Here is a 15196-nt window from a genome sequence, read left to right as displayed (position 1 = left end):
ATACCCAGTTTTAAGTGAACAAAACCATCCTTGTTAGCGAAAAGCAGACCAAAAAAAAAAAAAAAAAAAAAAAACTTTGTTTCAAAGACTCAGTAAGGAAAAGCAAAACTAATTCAAGAGGAAAAAGCTGCTTTCTTAATAGTAGCTTCTGAATCTGGATCTAATAGTTCTCAAAGGCTGACTGAAGTCGTCGAGTCTTTAAAGTTTTGTCTTTCTCCATGGATCATAGACATTCTCTATGAAGCAGCATAATGTGGACGTACACCCATTTTAAGCAGATCTATGTTCTCTTTCTGGGATACAGTCATAAGGCAGAGAAGCTACGCGCCAACAGCAAGAATGAAGGCAAACAAAAGACAGGCCTATCGTGGAGGGCAGTTTCCCAAACACAATTTTCTTGTTTTGCCTTTCTATTTTATGCACTAGAAAAAAAATGCCAATTTTATCTATGGCAATGCAGCATCTGCCAGTGGTATGATGAATCTGATGGATCGTAACAAGGAATTCATGCTTTAAGGAGCCCAGGATGGGGGGACAAGGGCATTTCAACAAACCAATTCGGCCTTAGCGGACACCTTACCTCTACACGCCTCTCCTAATTTCTAAATGGGTCTGATCCTGCTATTACAGAATAATGACTGCAAATCAGCACAATTACTACGAAGAGTTGAATAAACACACACATACCAGTAGCTGTTTTCGACAAATTATTATCAAAACAAAGAGAAACGGCTAATTGTGGTAACATTAAGACAACGTTTATTCCTCCCAGTGTTTGGGTGAGTTTATTTTAAGTTGTCATCTTCAACTAGTAACGATGCAGATGATTTTACAGATTCCATAAACCTTCCTAATCTAAACTCTTCTCAACTGAAAGTTGGCTCCTTCTCTCCAAGCCAACATCTGCAAAGGCCTGATTTCACAAGAACCCACTTTTATGGTACATTTGCAAAAAGAAAAGAAAAAAAGGCACGCACACTTTTAGAAACCTCATTTTAGAAAGTGCATTTGCAACATATTCTTCAGAGTTATTTTTGAGTATCGTGAAAGCAAATGAAATGTTCACTTTATATTCTTCATAGTTCAAGCATTTGTTTCTAAGTAAGTACAACGTGAAATTGTACCTCCTTTCCAATGTTATTATCAGGTTTCCTTCATGGATAAATAACTTTTATTGGAAGAGAGGCTGGTGAGGAAGAGGGGGAATTCAAAGAGCACACAATGGTGATTATTTGAACCTACCTCCTGGACAGTGCCTTGTGGCCATCTTACATCTCCTGGATTCAGCAATGGTTGGACATGGTATTGTGTCTTTTGCTGGTTTTTTAACAATCTGCCGTGTTCTGGTCTCCAGACCCCATTTAAATCCACATGTGCGATTATTTCTGCTACAAGTTCCCCATTCACTCCAATGACCGACTTCACATCCTTCTAAAATAGAAAAGATTTAAAAAATTCAAACACGTAACAATTTAATCTATTTACATTATCACCAAATTTATATAGCAGTACTCTTCCACCCCCCCAACTTAAAAATACCCCAAATCAAGTTATCCAGTCCACAAGAACTTTTACTTGACTTTTAGGAATTTTAATTCTTTGAACTACACAATATATCTCAACAAGCAAATGTCATATAAGTAATCAAATAACCCGTTACTTCCAATTTGCCTTCGTTCATTTTTCCCCCCTAAGGGATGCTGCTGTTCAATTCTAACGACACTGAAATGTATCATCTCCAAAAGACTGAACAGCTAAAACCTAAAGTAGATGACACTATTTTTCAGATCATGGCAGAAACCAAATCTTTACAGGTTAATTCTGAATGCTTTCTCCCAAATCCACGAACACGTTTGTTTTTATTTGAGAAGTGCTCAGAGGAAAATATGGAGAGCTCATTTTGCATTTTCTTATTCTCTTTTTTCAATGGGGTCTGGAAGCCACGGTATGTATTTCTTAATCTCTACACTACTATAGTTTGAAAACTAAACAGACATGATCAGACATCGATTCTTTCATTAATAACTAAAAGCTCTTAGTATCTCCTTTGGCTAGCTGTGATATTGGAAAAAGTGGTGGCTTCTCTCTATTCCCCTGACGGCGTGGAAGAGAAAACAGCACAAAGATGTACAAAGTTAAACCTCATCGACCTGACCATTAAAAAGATCCTGTATATGGGTAGATAAGGACTTGAGCCCAGAGTCCATACTTGCTGGATTTTAGATCTCAGGAGGCATCACAACTATTTCTAAGATTTTTCAAAGCCCTTGAGGATTTTTTTATTCAGAAGAATACATGGGGCCCAGTTCTCTCAAAAGAAAACAATATTCTGAATATGCTCTTTTAGTAACTTTCTTACTTTTAAGAGTATTACCTCCATGTTAATATTAACTCACATAAAGTGACATAAGTGTACATTTTTTTCAAACAGTTCACATTTAAATGTAGTCTTTAAAAGCTTTCAAATATAGAGTTGCAGAAAATAGTTTCAAATACAATACTGCAGGAAAATAATTTGTCAATTTTCTTTTAAGTTTCTCCATTTTAAAGATAAAAGGTCTTATTGATAATACATAGTTTTGTTGTATGTAAAATCAGATGTATAACATGTCAAATAAAATTTGGGGTAGGTATATGTCATTCCAACCATGATTAGACTCAGTCATCAAGATGAAGCCACTAAAGGATTTATACCAATGACATAAAAATCCCAAAGTAAGCCGGGTGTGGTGGCGCACGCTTGTGATCCCAGCACTTGGGAGGCTGAGACAGGAGGATAGCATAGGTTCGAAGCCAGCCTCAGCTACTGAGTGAGGCTCTCAGCAACTTAGTGAGACCCTGTTTCCAAATATAAAATAGGTCTGGGAGTGTAGCCCGGGGGTAGAAAGCCCCTGGGTTCCACCCCCAGTACCAAAAAAAAAAATCCCAAAGTAATTTGCAAACATTAAGATATAAAATGAATACACACTTTATGAAGTGTGTATTCCTACTTATTTTGCACAAATTATACATGTATGCTAAATTATGTATTCCAGGGCCCTAAATTTAGTGAAAGTAAAATTATTTGAATGTACTTTACAACCTGCAATCAATCCTCAAGAAAATATATTTGGCACATAAGTGTCTTTCAACTTAAGTTTTTATACAATTGCCAAGCAATAAGCTCCATAATTAATTCATTTACATAGCAAAAGCAATAGAATGCTCAAGTGACATAGTAATGCTTGAAACTTTTGTTTTTCTCAAATGGTTTGTCTCTAACAGTTACAATTAAAATAGATATAGTATCCAGTTGGTAAAAAAAAATGTATCAGCACTTTCATAGGTTAAGCAAACAAATTTTGAAGCAAAATACCAAATACGTGACTACCCATGATGCCTAAAGTATTTAGAAAGTCAAAGAAATTAAATAATTTTTAGTTGGGATTAATACAAGAACCAGTTGGTTGTTTGAATATACCCAGCAGGCATATTTTCCAGAAACAGGTGCTAAAAGTCGCAGTTTGAGACTTACATTAAGAACTACTCACCCACACATTCCATGGTCTCATCTAATGGGGCAAAACCATCTGGACATTCATCAAAGCACCGGCCTCTATGCAAATAAAATCCTACTTTGCACTTGGTACAAAAGTCTTTGCTAAAGCAAGAATCACAATTTTCTATCCTGCATCCTAGAAACAATTTTAAAGAGAAAGTGTCAGTCAAAAGAAATGTACTTGCTTAGCAGATCAAATGTTCACAAACCCACCCGTTAGCCCAGTCACAATTCAAGTGATCAGAGGTATATGTGTTTCATGTATTTGTTTCTGTAGTATTTCATTCTAAATCATTCCTACCTCTTCCAACAGCTCACCGCATTAAGCTAAGCCAGAATGCCAGCCCAGGGACCTGGGCTGCAGAAGACTCTCCATTAAAAGTTTGCAACTCCAAATGAGATTAAAATAAAGGACTAAAAAGAAAACACTCACACTACAAATTACATTAATGTCAGGATGGAAATACATTCTGCTCTTCAAAAGACACAAACGAAACACAGTGGTCAGCATTTTCTGCTTGGGGATAATAAATGAGTTAACATTTTTAAGATAGTTTCAAATGTTTGGTCTATGATCTAGCATGCTGATCAATGCTGGTATCTATTGTCATCACAGTGACCCGGTTTGGGAGGGGGTCCCTATGATGTACCAAAGGCCTTGTATACATTTCCATATAAAAGTAAACTAGGTATCAGAACTCCCACTTTACAAAAGAAGCTGAAACTAATGTTAAGCCCCCTGGAGCTCCCAGCACCCTCTCCTTCCCAAATCCAGACTCCTTTCTCAAACATGCTAATAAAGTTGGCTAACAACTGCCTGTGGAACAAGTGCTTTCAGGTGTACTGGACCTGGGTTTGAATATCATCCATTAGAAAACAGAAATCACTGGCCTTACAAGATTATTGTAAGAATTTTGTAATAATATATGTAAAGTGACTGGCTTATATTTCGTAGGCTGCAAATGGAAGCAATTGTGAATTTCAAACATGTATTTTTCCACAAAGCACAGACATTACAAGATAGTTTACAAAGCAATAATTGAAAAGTTCGTATTCTAGGTTCCTTGGTAGGCCTATAAAGCCACTTATCCAGGCATGGTGGCACATGCTTGTGATCCCAGTACTTGGGAGACTGAGACAAGAAGACTAAGACTCAAGACCAGTCTTAGAAACTTAGTGAGGCTCTTAGCAATTTAGCTAGAGAACCTGTTTCCAAATAAAAAATAAAATAGGACCAGGGTGTTACTTGGAAGTAAAATGCCCTGGTTTAATCAACCTCTAGCACCACTCAAAAAAAAAAAAAAAAAAAAAAGAAAAGAAAAAGAAAGAAAAGAAAAGAAAAAAGAAAAAGAAATTTCAAGGAGAGGAATAAGAGAAGTTTGGTGGACTGATTAATTGAAAGGTAAAGTTTTCAATAGATTACGGTACATTATTTCTTGTAAGGGTGCATTGCGGTGCTTTATTACTTTAACTGAAGGCAATTAACAGCGCCACGAAAACTCCACGGACTCACTTTCATTCATTTCACAAGTTGCCAGCAGTGTATTTAGTACATTAAGGATCCCGAGAAGCTGTAAAATATATAGCTCCCCCAAGCAAATAGATACGGAGGTAGAAAATGTAACTACAATCACGAAATACGAAAATTTTGAAAACAGAAAATAATGCCAGGAAGAACTAAAGGTTAAATTCTTTTTCAATAATAAAATAGATTACAGTATATCATCAGGACCGTTTCTAGACCTATAAAAAGAAATCGCAACTCTTTGCCTTTCGGTTTTGAGTCGAAACCAGCTCTTATGTGTGAAGTGACCACCGTGGAGCAGGGAACAATGCAACTTCTAAAATGTTCCACAGCTTACAGCGGACGCTGGCTCTGGCTCTGCCTGCTGCGAGGGTTCAAGGCCGCAAATGACACTGCTGCTCCTTTGCTGGGTGAGGGGGACGGGAGGCACTGAAGCACAGCTTAGCACCCTATAAAAAGGTCCATTTGTTGTCTTAAATGCCAAAACCTGTATTTTAATAAAACCGTGGTTCATAGCCGGTCAGTAGCCTCTTAATCATGGTCAAAATACATGACCATTATGTCCGCAAATTGTTGGTTTTCTCGCTGCATTTTTTAAAAAAGCAAGCATCCCTCCCTGTTACAGATTTTTTTTTTCCAAGAAGAGAAGCATTCCAAAAGATAAAATAGAACAACTGGGTAAGGAGAAAAATTTATATATTTTTCTTAAAAAAAAAAAAAAAAAAGAGAACCATACACTTTATAAATCAGCTGTTATCTAAAAGGTCTTATTTCTCTTGAAAATGTGGCCCGCACCAATAAGCTTTCTGGCCAAAAAGCCACAGCAATAAGCATTTGGAATTAATTTTACAAGGCCTTTTCCTGATCTTTATTGTTACTTATAGCTCCCTTTCCTCATTTCATTCCACGATCCTGATACCAGTTCTTGGAACGTGAAATTTCTAAAATACTTCTCATTCTCTGTAGAGTCCCTTGGGACTTTCTCAGGCAGAAACCCCACTAGAAGTAAGCTGAATTATTTGTTATCGAATTTAAGTGGAATAAAAACATGATACGTTCAAACAATACTGTCGCCATTAAAAAGCACAAGGGGAATTGGAAGTAATGACCCAGAAAAAAAGCTTTCTAAGACCTATTGTTAAGTATAAAATGGCAAGTTGTGGGGCATTTACAGTATAATTCAATAAAATTATACTGGCACGCACATGCGCACGTGTGTGTGTGCGTGTGCGTGTGTGTGTGTGTGTGTGTGTGTGTGAGCACATGCACACATTTAGAGAATTTAATTTGGAATAGGAGAATTTCAAAACATTAGAAATTTATTTCTGAATACAAATCTTTTATAGTTGTAACACATTTATGCCTTTCCTTCAGTTTAGGGCCGATTACTTTTTTTGGGGGATGGAACCCAGGGGCATTCGACCTTCGAGCTACACACCCTGCCTTATATTTTTTTATTCTTTATTTTAAACAGGGTCTCACTAAGTTGCAGAGGATACATAGTTGCGCATACTATATGATCATTCAATGCATGTAAACAATGTGTAAGGATCAAACCTGGTTACAAAGCCTTCCATATTCTCAGACACTTATTATTTCGTTTATGTCTTAATAACATAACAAAAAAGATTATCAAAATATTCATTTGCAGCCTAAGTTTACCAAAAAATTCCCTATATTAAAATTATGAAGTAAGCCCTTTAGATTTCAATGGACAAGAACAAACAAAGGTATATTATCCTATCTCAAATATCTTCAGAATTGGGTACATGAAATTATATCCCTTAATAATGCTATGCCTGCTGTAACCTTCGAAACATATATTCATTTAACAGCCTCTTGCCAGGATCCTCTCTTTGCTTATATTAGGTGGTGCTTTTATTTCAGCTATAAGGAAAAAACTAAAATATTACCTAGTCAATAAAGCATTCTCCTAAAGGCTTTGATTAGTGCCACATTCTGGCATCTAAAGCTCTGCCACAGTACTGGTCTCCATCCTCTTTGCCACAACGTAAAAACCAAGCAGGTGACCCAGGCACACTGCGGCCTGCGCGGAGAAACTCACCTCTTCACACACAGGCTAAGACCAAGGCCTTCAAGGCCGGTCCTATAAGAACTACCTTCCCTGGAAGTTTCCTTCCCTTGTATGCTACAGCACCCAAAAACCTTCCCTCCCTAGCACCAGATCCACCCACAACTCCCTGGGTGTTTGACCGTTTCTCCATGAAATAACTTCTGGTTTGGGGTGGGGGACTGACTCTCTTTGGGGTTTCTTAGTTCTATACTTTCTCAACCTCAGCCTGTACCCTCTTCTCAAAAACTGTATAAGCTCATTAGATATAACTTAATTGGGATTCATATAAACTATATTAACTCTCTTTTATACATATAAACATAAAACATTGTCATTGTAAATAAAAGTTCAATACATTACAGAAGCTTTAAAGGGAAATGTGTACATCCTCTTTCTCACCCGAACGGCCCACAGGCCCTCTCTTCAGAACTAGCCACTTTCTCTCCAATTTCTTGCCTCCACTTAAAGAAAACCTCTATGTAAATCTTGTAAATTGAATGAGTGAGGCACCATTAAAATACCACTGTGATCATTATACAATAAATTGTTAAACCTTAGCAAAGTTCATATTGCATAAGAAAATAGGTATATCAAGATTTACAAAACATATGCCTTTTCTCTAAAAATATGGGGTTTAAATCCTTGTTCAGAAATATAACACCCTTCTTTAGCCAACTTACATGCTTCTAAATTACATTACCTCCTCAAAAATGTAATCCACCAAGCGAGGACTGCCAATATTGGTTTAAGTAAAATTACTGTCCAAATGGAACTAGGGCCAAACATAGACTGATGGGGCTGTCGTTTGGCAAGAAGAGCTGATCCTGGCCAAGAAACAGACAAACAGGCTGGGTACCACCTCTCCTGTCCTCCCGCAGCACCTCATACCGTCTCTAGTAGGACGCTTTTCAAATTACACTGTAGTCCTGTGCAACAGTTCATTCCAAACATTCACCAAGAGCCTAGCACACGATGGTTATTGTGCCAGGCTATTAGCATGTAAAATATTAATACCCATTCCCCATCCTGCCTGGAGGTGCTAATGCCAAATGGGGGGCCAGGGGGGGCTAACAGGTATCACAACATAACATAGTAGAGGCATGTATCGACTTTAGAGGCAGAGAAGAGGGACCCCTTTCTGACCTGCCATCAGTTCTTTTTCTTCAATCTGAATTTCCTATTCTTAGCACAGTGCTGGACACGGGAATTTTAATGCTTGCCAAGTGAACAAACATGAATGCCATTTAAAAACCCAACTTTTAAAATATTTGAATGCTTTGTATGAGATTGCTTGCATATGCACTGTAAATATCTCTAATATTTAAATAAGCCATCCTTGCTATAAAGAACCGTAAATCATATTGGAAGAACCAAGAGTTAAACACCTGGAAACAATTTTAATAGAGAATGTAAATATCAAAGTAAAGCAGGTGATACGTGCTGTAGACATTGGAATGTCAGCCGAGCATTTTTTAGACAGAGACCGAAAACCCGCCAGAGCCCGGTCAAGGGCAGCTCCCCACACAGGGTAATGGAGAGCCTCACCTGGCCAGCGACAGGCCCAGGGAATAGCGGCCCAAATGGGGCGAGGTCAGCAGGTGAGGATGCTTATGTGGGTTTAGAGGTTGTGAATAAGGATTATAAATTATTTTTACTTTATGTGATGTTAAGTAAAAATGAAAACAAATAAAATACAAAACTAGGCTCAAGATTAGGAGCTTGGTCTGTTTTGTGGTGAGTGTTCTCTGGTATATTCCTGGGCATGAGAGCTACATGACCAAAATGGTACCTAGTTTGTTCCCTCGTCTAGGCAGGTGGAAGTTTCAGGAATCCAGGCATCCCAGGGAATTCCTAAAGCTCAGATGAAAAATCCAGGTTCTTATAGCTCAGGATCATCATGGGAAAGGTACTCAGGCAGGCAACTAGGGTAATAATGTGACTGATCTACACTAGAAATGTATACAGGTGAGCCAGGGAGTGAAGATTTCTTCTGAAAGTTGAGAGTGAAGGTCAGGAAAACCACTTAAAAATCGACATTCTAAGAGGCACCAGCCACAGGCAATAGACCCTACTTGGTGGTGGTCCCCATTTGGTATACCGAGTGTTTCTGTTTATCTTCCCAGCTCTATCTAGATAACAAGAAGCTTCTTTCCAGTGTTTCCACATGACCAATCACATAAACAAGAAAATCAAAACCTCAAAATCAAAAATGAGACTTGGAAGGCTGAGACAAGAGGATCACAGGTTCAAAGCTAGCCTCAGCAACTTAGTGAGCTTCTCAGCAACTTAGGGAGACCTTGTTTCAAAATAAAATAGGGATGGGGAGGGGTGTGGCTTGGAGGTAGAATACCCCTGGGTCCAATCACGAGTACCACAAAAAAAAAGCAACTATTACTAAATCCCAGCTGCAAAAATGTGATTTTATATACTGTAAATTATTAGAGCAGGGAAAGAAATCAGCAAGGTAGAGAGGACCTCAGACACACAATTCTGCTTTCTCCTGTTTCTCAGGGCACTCAGCAGGGATGCTCAGCCCACCACGAGCATGGCACTTATTGCCCTGCGACCTCTCTCTGTTTCAAAGCACCATTCTCACATCTGTGAGGACCAAAGAAGCATCAAGCCAACCCCTGGGAACCACTACAGCTTTTTCAGCTCATTGATGCTAAAATTTAAACAAAATTAAAGGAACAGGTTGTCTCCCCCCACCAGAAAATAGCAAAATTAGACTGTTACTAGTTTTTCACATGGAGAGCACCAGACCATGCAACTTAATGAAACTTCCTAAAGTAGTTAAATATTTCAGACTTCTTTAATAACTGCAAAAACTCCTATATTTTTCCCAAAACTTGCAATAGTTGTGTGTGTGTGTGTGTGTGTGTGTGTGTGTGTGTGTGTGTTGGGGAGGGGGTACTAAGGATTGAACCTAGGAGTGTTCTACCCCTGAGCTATAACCCCAGCTTCACTTTTCATTTTGAAACAGGATCTTACTAGGTTGAGAGTCTCACTACTTGCTGAGTCTGTCTTCAAACCTGAAATATTCCTGTCTCAGGCTCTCAAGTATTGGGATTACAAGCATTTGCCACCATACCTGGCTACACTAGTTTTAGAGTATCCTTAAGTTTTTAACTTTGTTATTAAAATCATGCTTATTTAACATGGACTTTTGGAATAATCCCATCACTGTATGGACTGAGGAAAACCACAAACTAAAACCTAAAGATTACATTTCTTGTGATAGAGTCTAGCTAAACACAGCTCATTAAAAGCTTCATTATATTTCAATTCAAGGAAAATAAAGTTGAGATTGAGAGGTTTCAGAACTCAATGTGTCATACTTACAACTACACTACTTAATGATATTGAGACCAGTATTACTAACTCCGGATCAAAGACTATGTAAAACAGAGGCTTCATTTCATAGGCTGTCAAGAGGACCCAGACTTAATGCAAACACTTTAGTGTGGTATTGGCTATGTAATTGGTGATCCAAGAATGTGAGCTATCATGAGTATCAAAATTTACTTATTAGAACAAAAATAGGCAAGCGGTCCTGATGGTGGATGGCTATCCCATATGGGAAAAAATATATAAAATAAGTGCATAAATAAAATATTGGTAATTTTACTGGTAATATAATTTATGTTATAATGTATTAATGATTTAAGTAAATATATGTGCACTATTCCAATAAAAGGTACTATCCAAAGACCGCTATTTGTAGAACACAGAATTTACAATTATTTAAATTTTGTAACTAAAACTGATCATTGGTTGAGCACCTATATAGCAAGCCATCTGCTGTGAACATCAGGAGCTGGAGTTAGAAAACTGAGACCTAAAGACAGTTTTGACCTTGGAGGCGGCCAGGGGCAGAAATCACATCCTTCCTATTCCCTACTCCCTTACCCATCAGAGAGGAGGGAAAACAGCTAAGCTGACCTACCTGAACCAGACAGTAAAGGCCTAGCTATGGATCTTAGTCCTTGAGTTGCAAGTAGGTGAAATAAATGGAATCCATCCAGAAACTTTTTTTCCAGATAGCTATGGAGTTCTCTTTTATGACACAGTATCCTTTAGTTCAACTTCAGAGGATATAGATCCTGTCAAATTTTTTTTCTTCTCAACTCTCATTTCAACCTAGTCTTAGAATAGTTCTTTTTCTTTAAAGCCCAATACTCAAACTTGTGAAATGTTTCTGATAGCTTCCCTATATAATATCTGGATGTTTAAATATTCTATCTTTCCTGCACACACACACACACACACACACACACACACACACACACACACATATGAAGAAACACCAAGACTTGCATAAAATTTTGTGGTCCAATAGTGAGAAGTTATAAAGATGCTGGCTTCATTTCTCATATATTCAAGAAGTGCATATTTGAAGTCATTCTGAAAACAAGTGAAATTAAAACACAAAAACATCTGCTAGGAATATGATGCTAAGAGTTTTTCAAGGGATATTTTTTCCATTTAAGGGAGGATGAGAGGAAGACAATGACCTCAAAATAAAGTTGATAGCAGGGAAGAAATTTTTAAAAATGATAAACCAAATTAATATCACATATCAGATTTCAAAATCTTGCCAGTGGCCGATCTCTTATCGTGGTTACTCTTTGTGCTTTTCTCTTTTCAGAAACCTGTCACCCTTTTCTATTATGGTGGGACCACAGCAGTTTAATAAACTTCAGACCTGAGTCTTCTTAGTGTTAGAAAAGGCAAATGTCTCTACTTCACCAAGTGGACAAGTGTATGTAAGCTAACGTATGTCTTGCCCTCCACTCAACCTCCCTCTCACCCTGGCCTTTCTGGACTATATGTTTGATGTTTCCTCAAAACATTCCACACCCTCTCAGCATCCAGATACCTCTGGCAACTCTTCTGTCACCAACTATGGTCACCATAATCCTCCCCATGGAAGGAAGAGCCCCAGGAAGACAGAAGAGGAGTCCTGTCTGCCATCACATGACCTAGCATGGGTGCCTGACAGGGCAGAAGATGATATTTAATGTTAAATTTCTATAATTTTAAACCGGGCGTGGTGGCACACATTTGGGGGGCAGAGACAGGAGAATCACACAGATTTGAAGCCAGCCGCATTGGCTTAAGAGACCCTATTTCCAAATGAAAATATAAAAATAGGTCTGGGAGTGTAGCCCCAAGGTATAAGGGCTTCCAGGAACCCCGGTACCACAAAAAAAAATTCTATAATTTTAGAATAAATACAGAGTCAGTCATGGTGGTGCACACCTGTAATCCCAGTACTTGGTAGGCTGAAACAGGAAGATCTCAGATTTGAGGACAGCCACAGCACATGGCAAGCCTCTTAACTACCTAGCGAGACTCTGTTTCAAAACAATGCCCTGGGTTCAATCCCAGCACTCCCCTCTCCTCCAAAAGAAAGAGTAAGCATTGGAACAAAGTCTACATTGTATAGCTTAACACAATAGCATGATTTTGTTGCAAACTAAAACACTTTAGATTATTAACTATTTCTGATTTAGGTACCAAGTTTCTATATACTACAGTAAAGCTCTTATATCTCATTTTTTGTTTATACATATTTCTTCACTACAAGCCATGTAGAGAAGAGGTTAGGAGGGAGAGACTGGACTCTGAAGAAACTACACTTAAAACACACAGAGTCAAATGAGCTCAATATTATAAAAAGGCACTGCCAAGGAGAGATTTTACTCTTCTGCTGAGATTTTTATCAAGAGACTCATGAGGGTGATTAGCAGGCTATCATCCCAGAGTGTGTTGTGTAATTAGTCTAAGCTCCCAGAGCTCAAGTCAGGGCTCAATACTCCATCTAATCCACTGTTCTTTTAAAGATGTGATTTACCACAAATTGCTTCCTCCCTGTAGAAGAGAAGAAACTAAGTGTCTTGAAATCCGTAATGGGATTTGAAACACTTAAACTGATCATTTATTAAAGAAAATAGCCAAATAAATTGATGATTTTTTGGGGGGGATGATTGAACCCAGAGATATTCTATCTTCAAACTATACTCTCAGCCTTATTTTATTATTTAGAAACAGGGTCTCACTCAGTTACTGAGAGCCTCACTAAGTTTCTGAGGCTGGTCTCAACCCTGCAATTCTTCTGTCTCAGCCTCCCTCCCAAGTCCTGGGATTACAGGCATGCACTGCCAAACCCAGTGAGGTTTTTCTAATACTTTGATTTATAATTGTGCATAATAGTTTATCCATATCGGACATTTCATTTGTAAGGAACAGTACAGCAAAAAGAATATTCCATTTGAGTCTGGGTTCTCAGCCACTGAGACCACTCTGCTGCTGATTAAAAGTAGACTTTGGAGAAATACTTCCTTTATAAACCATATTTGGCTTATATTTTTATAAGCATCCATATTTGTTGGGAGAAGGGAGAAAAGGGGAAAAGAGAGGAGGAAGGAGAAAATAGAATCAATCCAAACTGTTCCAGATCCTTCTGTCTTAATTATTTTTCCTCTCTCTTAATTCTTAACTAAATAAGCTTCTATATGCCTAACAGAGGCTGTGTAAGGCTGTGCATTTCCCCACACACACAGGTTGATCAGTGAAAGTGATTATTAACTAGACAAAACAATCTCCTTTAAGACCTATTTGAAATATGCCATCATCCCTTGTTTTCTCCAGCAACAATGTAGCAAAAACTGCTCATCTTTATCTCATCTTAATCTGCAGAATGAGGCTTTGGTATATTCTGAACTACTTCCTATTAAGTAATGAAAAATCAGCTGATCATCACAGTCTCTTCCATCTCACTGAAAGACTAAAGATGACATTGAGAAGGGGTGCCATGATATGGTTACAAAAACACAGGTATTAGAGTCAGAGAATCCTGGATCCCACTCTTGGCTCAGCTTCATACTGTGTAGACTTGGGGAGGTTTCTGAACCTCTCTGTGTTTGTCTTTTCCATGGCAAAATGTAAATGTTTACCAACATTACAAGGTGAAACATAAATGTTTACCTCCATTACACTGTTATTAGGAAAGTATTAGAATAGTCATCTCTACCCAGAGTTTGAGGAGATCAGTTTGCCAGAATAACAACAGGCCATTATTGCAGCAGGCATGCACAGAGCCACTGAGTAGCAGAGCAGTATCTCATGATCTCCCCTAGGTTTTAGGAATGAAGACACTGGGACTCAGAAACTGTATATTTTCAGTACTATCAGAGAATAAGCTAGGACACCTGACCAATATCTAAACCTGGAAGCCAGCTGTGGATGGATCCAAAGGGGCTTTTATGCCATGGTGGTGCAGTCTCCCATGATCCCCAACTTCTGCCTGCCAACATTCCCCTCCTTCTTCCTTTCAAGTTAGGGCACAAAATAAATGTTTACAGTTCATCTATTCATGTAGATACTGTATTTGAATCAGAATCTTTGGTCATTGCCTTTATCAACAAAAATCAAAACATAGATTAGATTCTAGCTGGGCGTGGTGGCGCACGCTTGTAATCCCAGCATTTGGAAGACTGAGACAGAAGGATCATGGTTTGCAGCCAGCCTCAGCTACTTAGAGAGGCCCTTTGCAATTCAGTGAGATCCTATTTCAAAATAAAGAATAAAATATAAGGTTAGGGGTATAGCTCAGAGATAGAATGCCCTTGGGTTCCATCCCCAGTTCCACAAAAAAATAGATTCATTCTAAGGTACCAAAACACAGTTATAAATTAGGATGTTATATGTATCAGAATACCTAAAATCATAGGAATCTTAGGGTCAAAGGAAGGAAACATTACAAGAAAATGAGGAGGCAGGAAAGTGGGTGGAAGGAGGAGAGAGGCAGGAGCCGCAAACCCTGTTTTAGCACATTCTACAAGAACAACCACGTGGAGCCTATCAGCTTCTACATGATAGAAGATGATGGAGATGGAGGAGGTTCCATGTTTCCTCACAATGTCCCCAGATGCTCAGAGGGCCCTGGCATGGGTTCTTTACTAAACAGTAAGTCTTCTATTCCATAACTAGCGACAGGTGGTGACATAATTACACTAGTGCTGTGGTTTGTAAAGTGTAGCGTCTGAGCCGGCCA

The 15196-nt window shown here is 38.4% G+C and overlaps 1 protein-coding gene across 3 annotated transcripts in view; it reads right to left on the bottom strand.

The window, feature by feature from the left end:
* The window catches only part of RSPO2 (R-spondin 2), a gene marked incomplete at both ends in the record, with an annotated part of 151762 nt that overhangs the window by 53098 nt on the left and 83468 nt on the right, over positions 1-15196 (bottom strand). For 2 of the 3 annotated variants that reach the window (XM_080693531.1, XM_080693532.1), the window contains 2 exons: positions 1243-1431; positions 3531-3674. In XM_080693531.1, coding sequence (XP_080549657.1) covers positions 1243-1431; positions 3531-3674 — 333 coding nt within the window. The remainder of the gene's footprint in view (positions 1-1242; positions 1432-3530; positions 3675-15196) is intronic. The other variant, XM_080693533.1, reaches the window with a different exon arrangement.

Source organism: Muscardinus avellanarius (genome assembly GCF_963383645.1).
Source record: "Muscardinus avellanarius genome assembly, chromosome: 4".
Taxonomy (NCBI): domain Eukaryota; kingdom Metazoa; phylum Chordata; class Mammalia; order Rodentia; family Gliridae; genus Muscardinus; species Muscardinus avellanarius.
The sequence above is the reverse complement of the archived record's forward strand: the minus strand, read 5'-3'. Positions and strand labels throughout refer to the sequence as shown.